The 11,000-nt window shown below is 30.5% G+C and overlaps 1 protein-coding gene across 1 annotated transcript; it reads left to right on the forward strand.

The window, feature by feature from the left end:
• The first annotated feature begins 5,233 nt into the window (after nucleotides 1-5,233).
• LOC131849280 (uncharacterized protein CG1161-like) lies at nucleotides 5,234-8,482 on the forward strand. Its single transcript, XM_059199314.1, has 5 exons — nucleotides 5,234-5,561; nucleotides 6,860-6,978; nucleotides 7,311-7,425; nucleotides 7,892-8,017; nucleotides 8,124-8,482. Exons 1-5 carry the CDS (start codon nucleotides 5,511-5,513, stop codon nucleotides 8,268-8,270), a joined length of 558 nt encoding a protein of 185 aa, XP_059055297.1. The 5' UTR covers nucleotides 5,234-5,510; the 3' UTR covers nucleotides 8,271-8,482.
• Nucleotides 8,483-11,000: the final 2,518 nt, after the last annotated feature.

Consider the following 11,000-nt stretch of genomic DNA (forward strand, 5'->3'; position numbering starts at 1 on the left):
CTTCTCTGCAAAATAAAAACCCTACTTCCACATGCATTCTTCGGAATACTCCAATCCTATCTTACTGACAGGATTTTCCAAGTCAAAGAAGAAGAGGCTAGATCTACCTTTTATGACATAACAGCAGGAGTTCCCCAAGGATCAGTACTGGGTCCTTACCTTTACACACTGTTTACCGCCGATCTGCCAACAAATTGTCAAGTTACCACAGCCACTTACGCGGACGACACCGCTATATTGGCCAGTCACACCAAACCAGAAGCCGCCTCCGCTATACTACAAAATCACCTAGACAAGATTGACAGTTGGCTTAAAGCATGGAGAATCAAGCCTAGTGTCTCAAAGTCACTACAGATAACTTTCTCTCTGCGGCAAGGCAACTGTCCAGCTGTCACCCTGGGCCACGAACCCCTCCAACACGTTGACTCTGTCAAGTATCTTGGACTTCACCTAGATCGTCGACTCACCTGGAAGAAACATAAAGGCAAAACGAGATGAAACAAATATAAAATTCAGAAATCTGGAGTTCCTACTTGGCAGGAGATCATCTCTGGCCATGGAGAACAAACTTCTTATATACAAGGTTGCACTCAAACCAATCTGGACATACGGCATTCAGTTATGGGGAAGCGCCTGTCACTCGAATATCGAAATTCTCCAAAGATGTCAAAACTGCATCCTAAAGTGCATCTTAAAAGCTCCATGGTTCATCACCAACTCTGAGGTTCACCACTTTGCCAGCATCGCCACAGTCAGGGAAGAAATTGGGAAATCAAGTATCAATAATAAGGCCCGCCTTGCTATTCACCCAAATGAATTAGCTCAGAAACTTCTAGCTAACAACCCAGCAAAAAGATTAAAAAGATCAAATATCCTTGAGCTGGATGAAAGATTTCTAGCTAGCTGAAACATGGGGACCTTGTCAAAGGATAGAGATCCTCCCACGCCCACTACCAACAACTCACCTGCTTATAGTACCAGTACTGATTGCAGATACCTACCTACCAAAAAAAAAAAAAAAAATATGTTTTTTAAGATCGGATATTATTATGGTTTCCTTGCAATTTTATACCGTCCAAATAGCTTCATGTTCAAGCGTGTTGAAAGCGTTACTGTAATCTACAAATGGGATATAGTACTTTTTGTGGTACTCATTCTATTCTGTATTACTTGTTACATGGACATAGTCTAGGCTCGGGAAACTACTTCTATACCCTGTCTGCTAATTTTGTTGATTTCTTCTAAAGTATATCTAATTCTAGCTATTATTCTTTGAAAATACTTTATATATATTTGGCATTATACTTATGGGCCTGTAATTCTTAATTTTTTTATATCACTTATAATTTTAGTAGTATGGTTGTAAGTACTATCTGTGGGTACGTTTTCATATTCAAGAATGTCATTGAAAGTTACCATTAATTTAGGTGCTGTTGTATTTAACGTTTCCATAGTAATTCATTTGTTATTTTGTCAGAGCCGAGTGCTCACTTTTGTTATCTCTTTGTGTGCTTATAGCTTTCATGTTTTCTGCCAGTATAATTTTAGGTACAATTTCTTATGCATTTCGTGTTTCAATTTTATTAGTTTTATCATCACATTGGCTGTCATATTTTGTCCTATTATGTAATTTGTGGTAGTATTCAGATGTCTTTTTTGTCTATTAATTCTTTGAATGCTTTGTTGACGCAAGTCAGGCTACGCCTACATTAACGGGTATTATTTAAAAATAATTATCTATTGTCTATAAATAATGATATTGAAATGTAAGTTACTATTTCCAATGAACTTATGTATGTTTAATATAGCATGTTGATCAAAAAGTAAAACCAATTTTTAATTTCATTTGTGCGGGTGCAGAGTATTGAGGTTAATCGGTTCATATTTTTAATTTGACAGCACTGTCATACATATTTGTTTCACTTTTCTTCCACTTTTCACTCAGGCGAAATTTGATCGCCGAAGGCCTTCTGAGACATTCTAAATGTTGAAATTATATTCCACAAACAAAATTGAATACAACTTCTTTGCTCGATAAAATTACACATTGTAAACATCAAACAATTCATTATTGTTGCTCATGCAACATCGTAATTTGTGGACAACATTTTAAAATAAAAGAAAAATCGAGGAAAGAATGATAAGCCATTCCAACCATCGAGTTTCAAGGTCTGCAAAGATCTCTGGTACTATATACTAGGACTATAATATCGGGACTATTTTGAAGAGGATTATATATATTTAAAAGAATACATTAAATTTTTCTTAGTATAAAACAAATTGGCTTTATTTTTTTTATTACAGAATTAAATATTTTTGTATATGTACTTATGCAGAATCCAAGTTTTATTGCATAATTTATACAGGTAAGTGTAAATTTAAAAAAAATCAGGGTAAAAGTATAACATTTAAGTAAATCAAACCTACATGCTCATAAAATATAAAACTTGGGTACTGGCTATAATGGCTGTGCTTGCGTATTTTTATATGACATGCTTGATAGAAACTAGGATTATGCAATTTCTATAATGCAGCTACTTAGTAACTTTATTCTTTATATAAAATTGTTAAATATTGTATATTGAGAAGGGATCTGAATGATCCTTATGGACGATATCGTTTTGTGATGAGATTGCGGAATTTTATTATAGCAGATATGGTGCCAAATTATATTCTAGAAAGTAGCTCATATTTCGGATGTTCATAGATGGAGTTGCAAATATGAAATATTTTTCTTTGATTTTTAATATACTTTAAACCAAATGTTAAGTTAAACATTTGGTTTACATAAAATATTATTAAATTCAACAATAAGTGCCATCATCTGTCATCCCTTGATCTATGAAATCCGACCTTTAATATGTTATTCAATAGTATGCTATTTACTTTAACTTTTTTAAATGTACTTAATAATCCTAATAAAAGAACAGTATACTAAATATAAATAATTTTGTTTTTATTAATAATACTCAACAAATTCATAATACTAGTCTATTCTCATCTTACAAATATATTACAATACAGGAACATGTACTATATTTTATTTAAAATGTTGGATAAAGTTATTACATAATATCTGACTGTGTAAGAAGTTTTGTATAATTTAATAAACTTTATATTTCATTATTAAATTTAATTTCAAATTAATTTCTAATTACCAATGTAATTTGATAAGGACAATAGAGTAATTATTCTTCGTAGTTAATTTATCTGACGTGACTTACATAATCTGCATATTAAAAAAGAATCTTCTATTTTTTAAATATTAAATTTTGGTGCATAGTCTTTAGGAATTAACAGTCTCTTCCCATATTTATATTTATATCACTATTGTGTGTATGACACAATGAAATTAGACAATATAAATATTATTAAATTGTATAAGTATACAATAAAAGAAGAATGTCCGAGGATAAAACTATCTAGTCACTGTCTGGCAGCACACATATAGATTGCAGTTTTTAGAAAAAAAATCTAAGAATTAAGGACTCTTAGAGCGTGAGTTCAGTGACCGAAAAATATTATATCTATCGATCGTACTTGCGCCACTTGCCACTATCCACCGATTTGACAGCAAGCCCGGCTCTTAATGTTCCTTAATATGTCAGGGTATCTATATAACATACTAAATATACCCCCAACGAGTGGGGAATAAGCATCATAGTATATATGGCATGCGGGCAAGGTTCTATCATTTGGGTCCGCTGTCTAATTTTCTAATACAAGAAGTTTCTGGGCTTGCACCTAGACCGACCACATTGACCGTGGTCCAGACAGAAGTACAGAAACTACAAAGGAGGAATGTGTTGTGATAGAAACACTGCAGAGTGCGATACAGTATGATTAAACTTATGTCATCATATATCGATCCGATTTCTAAGTTTAATGTAGGGACAGCAAGAAACCAGGCCGGCATGGCCGGATTTTCTTTCTGAACCATGATTAGACCAAACAAGTTTAAACAAATGAAACAAAAAGGAAATTCCAGTATATTTGAATATGTTTTATTGTATATTTGTACTAGAACATAATTCTAAAAGCTGTTGTTACTGTTGCATTGCTACGTTAACTATTTTTTATGTTATTGGTACTCTAGAATATTTTGCTACACTTGTAATGTTAGATGCAATATAATATGAATACAATAATTTTAATAAAACTCTTTCGAATTATAAAATTTGTTTTTATTTTTTAATTCCGATTTTATTGTTGTACAGAGCAGAATGTTGGCCATTAAAGGGGTCACTTGTGCAAACGTTTCATACCACAGATGAAAATGCTGCGGTGGTCTGGTGGAGTCACGAGAGTCATATGGTGTGAAATATATACATCCGCGGTAGTTTCAAAGCGGCCCCAATAACGGACAAAATTATTGATAGATGTCTCACATGGTATGACTATGTATTGCGGTGTGACGAGGATTATATGGTAAAAAAGCCTTTATGAGCAATACTTGTCGGTGCGGAAAAATTGCCAGACCCGATAACCCAGGACAGATTGTCCTGGCGCCGAAAAATTAAGAGAATCGACCCGGCATATAGTTGGAGAGCTAAGAGAAGATTTTAATGCTTTTGCCCGAAGCTTATCTTTTACAGCTTCACCAGACGAAAACGATGGCGAGTGCAGAGGGCACGGTTAACAAGTTGAACGACTTACGAAGCGTCTGAGATCAACGCGTGGGTGACAAATAACACTAGTCTTAGGGCATCTCTATAGGGTTCCAACATTGATTTAGGCAGTCAATTATGGCAGGGTATAATATGTTCTTAATTTCTAATTGTCATACATTTAAATAATTTTTATAAAGAATATGAATTGCTCTACAAAGAAAAGGAATATGAGTAGGTACTGATAATGTATATTATATGTCTTTTGCAATCTACGACTGTGAGAATAATATTGCCTTTACTTAGTAGTTATAAACTTTTTACAATTTATTTTATAGAAGAACACTAGGAAGATTATCATTACAACCAATTGTAGGGCAATGGGATCCAATAAATCGCTTTAGGGCTTTTAACGTGTGGCGGTTATTTATGGAGGATACCACAAAAACTAAATAGGTGATCCCTATATTCACGAACTAGGTATAAATATTGAGATGCCTTTAATGCTTTTGTTTTGAGTTTATATTGGTGTTCTGTGGTTTTGAGAGTCATATATAATACTGAGTCTGTCAGTATTTTGTAGTGTCAGTCAAAAGTAAAAAGTATTGTCAGTTTCATCATCCGCTTTTATTGATATTAATCGTCAGTGGTCGTTCATACGCTATACCTATTCTGTTTTAAGAGCAATTAAAATTAATAACACTTGTTCGTATTTCTTAGATACCTGTTGGCTTATATTTCATTACCCTACGCGATTACCTATTTATTTACTGTTTTATTATTTCGAGTGAAAATTTACGACGTCATAGAGAAGTAGTCTTTTTCCTATTCTACAATTAATATATTAGTATTTCTATAAAAGTGGCGACAATTAAATTTTTCTGTTTTTCTGCACATTAAAAAATGTATTTGAAAGAGAGTCTGATATTTTTATCAGCTGTAATTATCGTATCGGTAAGTAAAATGGAGCCTAATTTAATCAATGTCAGATATCTGTTACAAATACATTGTAACAAGAGAATAGACATCTCATTTTATCGATCCATATTGTTTAGATTTGTGCAAATTACAATCTTTTATCATTAACTGATGATGTTGTAGTGAAACTGTCTTGTAATAGCCATAACTATTATAGTCTTAGAGATCCAATATATTCATTTTAGCTTTATAAATAATACAATATATATAATTTACTTAATAAATAATATAACTATTTATATTATTTATTACACCGTACAACTACTATTAGTTGTACGGTGATTTCAGTTCTTAAATAACAATAATTGTAGGAAATTATATTCGTTCAATATATTCATTTGGGGAACAATGTCCTACATGAATAAATGCTTTTTGAATTTGAATAACACATATCTATACAATCAGAGTACACAAATGTAGTATTTTCATGTTTATCTCATTTACATCATTATCTACACATTTTATGTATCTATAAAATGTGTGACTTCTGTATAGAAGGTGAATGAATATTGTTATTTCTACTAAAGCCTTATTTGAGAGTGTTTATTACAACATTTGTCAGTCTTTAGAATGTTATAGGGAGAGTGATATAAAGGAAAGTTAATGTAACATAATGTTCAACAGGTCTTTATATATATATATATTATTACATACTGCAGTGCATTCCATATATTTTGCTATCAATTTTGTTGTATTTCTTAAGAGTGGTCAATCACCAGTGTAGTTGTGTGTGACCAAAATTGTTATATTAAAATTGTTTATAGCCCATGTCATGGGAATAATTTACTGATGGTAAATTAACAGTGAAATGATTTACAACTCAGTGCTGTCTTTGTCCTCTCTTTATACTGTTAGTATACAGAGAGAAAGTTGTTGAAACTCACACCATCATAACATTTTATTAACTATTAATAAATTTGTTATGAGTTGTGTGTGACATTCCATCCTAATTCAAATAATAATTAAAAAAATCATATAATTTTAGTACTCACTGGAGTTTTTGAAACTGTAAGAATTAATAATTATAGTTAACAATTATCATGTCTCATCAACATCAATCAACCCACCCATAGAATATGACGGCATTACTGGTCTAGCGGTTTAGCACACCACTTTGTTTCTGGTCTGGCAACTACCATAACATTTATAATTATATATGTATTATGAAAGGGCCCTGATATGAGTTTATTTTTAAAGAGGTTTTATTTAAAAAATATAGTAATACTCCATAGAATATTGCACATTATAATAATGTATGTTTATGTTGACCACAGGGCCAGTCATATGAAGACAAAAGATGTAAGTGTGTATGCCCGAGTCCAGCTGCCGTTCTGAATAATACAGCAGGATCTGATCGTCGACTGTACATTGCAAATGTACCACCAAATAAATGGTAACTTTTTTTTATTACAAAATATTTTTATTTCTCTCATAAATTTTTAATAAAGGTCATTTAATTACCATATTGTTTCTTCATCAAATTAGGGTAATAGTCTTAAAACAGTTGTGGAAAATTTATGAATATGAGATAGACTCACAGTATTTGTACGTTTTAAATATTCCATATATTTTTTGGGGTGTACATAATTGTACAATAATTATACAATGCTCAATAACCCTACTAGCATAGGAGTGTATTTATTTCTTTTATTTATGTACAAGATATTTGATTTCGCAATGATTAACTATTATGCCAGGAGTAATATTATTTTTAATTTTTGCAAGCAATTGCGATGGGGTGATTTTGCCGCGTGTCGGAGCGGATATCAAAGGTCGTGAACAGGAATTCTGTCCAAGATGCGAGTGCAAATATGAAAATAGAAATACTACAATAATCAAGGTAAGAAATCGTAATGAATATAAAAAAATATACATGAATACTGTTATGTAACTACACACTTTTTTATGTTAAAGTCTACATATTCGAATACATGCCAGGATTCATAATTTTACGAGTTATACAATTGTTTCACTTCATATGTCCCTTGATAACTGAAATCTAACCATCCTCCATCGTGCCTGGACAACATATCTAACAACATCAGGTGATTTGTTTTACTTTCATGTCAGTTAACAGTAATAGTTGCTTTAAGAAGTCAACTATTTATGTTTTCTTTCTATGGTTTGGGTCCAATATCCTGTTAGTAATTTCTCTATTGTATGTACAATAAATAAGTATAAACATAGAACAATATATTTGTATTGATCCCTCTAGTCAATTATATTCAAGTATTTAACTATATATAGGTATGACCCAGAGTTATAATATGAATAAAATTAATAATGAATATTCATAAATATTTTAGGTTGTGGTGATTATAGTGATATGGGTGATAATGCTTCTGGTAGTATACATGGGATTCCTGATTTGCCTTGATCCACTCATCAACAAGAGAGCTAAGGCATCCTATCAGGAACATACTAACGAAGATGTAAGTGAAACTTAAAATAGTGTTTTTTATTATAACTTACCATACTTTTTTACTATGAGCTGTTATACATCAGTGCAAACATTTTTATGTTTAAAATATGATACAGGATGAAGGCACGCTGCCGGGTCCTTCGCAGCCCATGGGAGCCCGCGGGAATGTGTTAAACCGCGTCACTCATCAGCAGGACAAGTGGAAGCGTCAGGTTCGAGAGCAGCGACGCAATATATACGATAGGCACACTATGCTCAACTAGCTAACTTCCTTCTGGTACCACTATATTCAGTTACTACTGGACAATCATTATGTACGCTTAATAATAACCAGTATTAACTCGAGAGTTACAAATTTTTGGAGATTGATTCTAAGGTTAAAACTGTAAAGTCCATTTCCCAAAATTTGCGGTTCATCGGTTAATTCAGATTATTATTAAGCGTGCAGCTTATGGTTTAATCAAAATTGTTAAAGTAAAAGTCTCTCGGAACTCATTCGGAAAAATCAGTTGCCAGCAGTTTCTTTATTTTTTCAACAAATTAATTATTGTGGTACTGCAGTATTTAAACTGTTTTTGTATTAAAACGTGTATTACCAATTCGCCTGTAAAAGAAATGTATGTAACATTTCGTAATGCGCTTTATAGAGATTATGAATGTTCAAATTATATAGATGTTCTACAAATAAGAATGAAACAGTATAGTATTCGATGTCTAAAGTATCTGTGCAAAGTAATTCAAACTTTTAACTGGTTTAAAGTACTACAAATTCTATTGCAACTAACACTTTGGCTATTGTCTTTGTGGTTAATTACTGTTGCATTTCCAATTATCAGCTTGGTAAATGACCTGATAAATCTTATTAAGTCATCTTTTTCTGGAGCCCCATCAGCCGGAACACAGGATTGGCGTAAACAATACCACCAGTACATGATCATCTAAAGAAATAATTGGTTAATTAAATACTTTTCATCAGTTAAAAGTTTTGAATGAAGATGTAGTAATTTAACTAAAATATATAATATATTGTTATGTATACTCATGTTATACAAACTGGTAAATTGTGTATCTAGTAAGTAATATACAAAGTAATGTTAACAAATATTTAAGCTTTTAAAATCTCCTGGTTCTGATTGATATTAGGAATCTATTAGTATATAAATGATACTGACATCATATATATAGAGCTGCTATTGTTAATGATCATGTCTAGTAATTTAAACCTATATAGTATTCCATGTTATAGATTATGATGTCTTTTTAAAATATAATTTTTTGTCTGAGTGTTACAACTCAACTGAATACATAGTTAAATATAAAAACACTTCTTATGTGAAGTCAGTTACAAATTATTAATCAGCAGGATAGATGATAGTAACTAATGAATGAAACTCTGAAATTATTAATTGTCTTCTAAGTTCCTAATTTTTTAATGGTACCCTTATTTTGTTTATAATATAATGCCAATGTAGACCAACATAAATCGGACGTTAGTATGCGGCCATTTAATTTTTAGATATTAACGCATGCTTAGACATCTGTTCAAAACTAGCTAATGAATTGATAGCAGCTATTTATTATGACTTGTTATAGTCATGAAAGAAATATATTTTGTCATTGGGATTATAAGAAGTACAACGGAAATGTATGGTCTATATGGCTGATCATCCATTTGGATGCAATGTGATTGTCAGGCTTTACTTATAATATATATATCTATAAGTGCTTTTAGCGCGCTTATCGCCAAACATTTTAATATAAAATCTTTATATTACAAACAGTTGCTATGATATTTTATATACTTATACTGACATACATATATTATATTCAATATATTCAGTAATATACAGATTTGTGATTTAATGAAAGATATGTTGTCTTCAATTGTTTTAAAAATATTTAGTCAATTTTAATAATAAATAAGTGGTAGCTAAACATAAATATTAATAAATAGTTGTAAATCATTTTTCTTCTATTAAACGTGATAGAATATGGTCGGTATTTAATCTTTCAACATATATAATAACAATATACATTTGATAACTATACTTATATAAAATCATATTAATCATATTATTAGAGTTATGTAATAATGAATAAATCATTTCAAGTAGTAAATAGATATGGTAATATATACTAACTAAAAACTTTTTCTTCTTGGTCTTTCAAATATTTATGTCAAGAATATAATAATATTATAGAAATAGAATGTCTAGAATAATTATGTTTTGAGAATAATATGCTATGGATGTGTTAAAAATCATAATATTGTTTCTAATTCTGATCAAATTGGTGTATACTTCAGTTGTGAAACTGTGAAATACATTATTTTAATGTAATTACATTGAATTATAATTATTCACATGTAGGGCTCCTAATTCAAAATTATTGGGAAATGAATAATAACTAATCTGTAAAGTTGGAAATATAACTTTTATATGATATTTATTTTTGTTTACATCCACATCAACAGTAGAGTTCACCTGTGTATATCATTTTCAAAAGTATATGTTATATTATTATGCTCTGGTTTTCAATCAAACGAGTTTCAATTTTATATTTATTTAATACTACAATTTCTATTAATTCATATAAAAATCTGCGAGTTCTATTAATAAATTCATTTACAAATGTAATTGTATTGAATATTTTTTATGATTTCTATATGCATATATATAATATAATTAATTTAAGTTTTACAGTGATAATTATTCATGTTGTTAGATTAAATAATAAATAAATGATGTATTATTATTACGTATTTCATTCTATTTATTTGCTATACCTACTTATATTATGTAGTTCTCAAAAACGTAGCCTATGTTCACGTAAGGATTCATTCAGACGTTATGAAATGGTAAACAACACTTATTTGCTTTTGACAGATTTACATAAAGGTCATGTCATTAATTTTGATTTAAAAAATTTGACTAAAATAATTTCATACTCTTTCATAGTGTAATTTATAATTTAGAAAAGTATAATTGCAGTAA

This window comes from Achroia grisella, unplaced genomic scaffold, assembly GCF_030625045.1.
Source record: "Achroia grisella isolate CSIRO2021 unplaced genomic scaffold, CSIRO_AGI_Agris_v1 utg640, whole genome shotgun sequence".
In the NCBI taxonomy this organism is placed as follows: Eukaryota; Metazoa; Arthropoda; class Insecta; order Lepidoptera; family Pyralidae; genus Achroia; species Achroia grisella.

Excerpts from the sequence above, each read along its gene's own strand:
- LOC131849280 (XM_059199314.1), top strand. The coding sequence starts at position 5,511 with ATGTATTTGAAAGAGAGTCTGATATTTTTATCAGCTGTAATTATCGTA. Across the intron at positions 6,979-7,310 it reads AATGTACCACCAAATAAATG|CAATTGCGATGGGGTGATTT; the intron begins GTAACTTTTTTT and ends AATTTTTGCAAG. Across the intron at positions 7,426-7,891 it reads GAAATACTACAATAATCAAG|GTTGTGGTGATTATAGTGAT; the intron begins GTAAGAAATCGT and ends TAAATATTTTAG.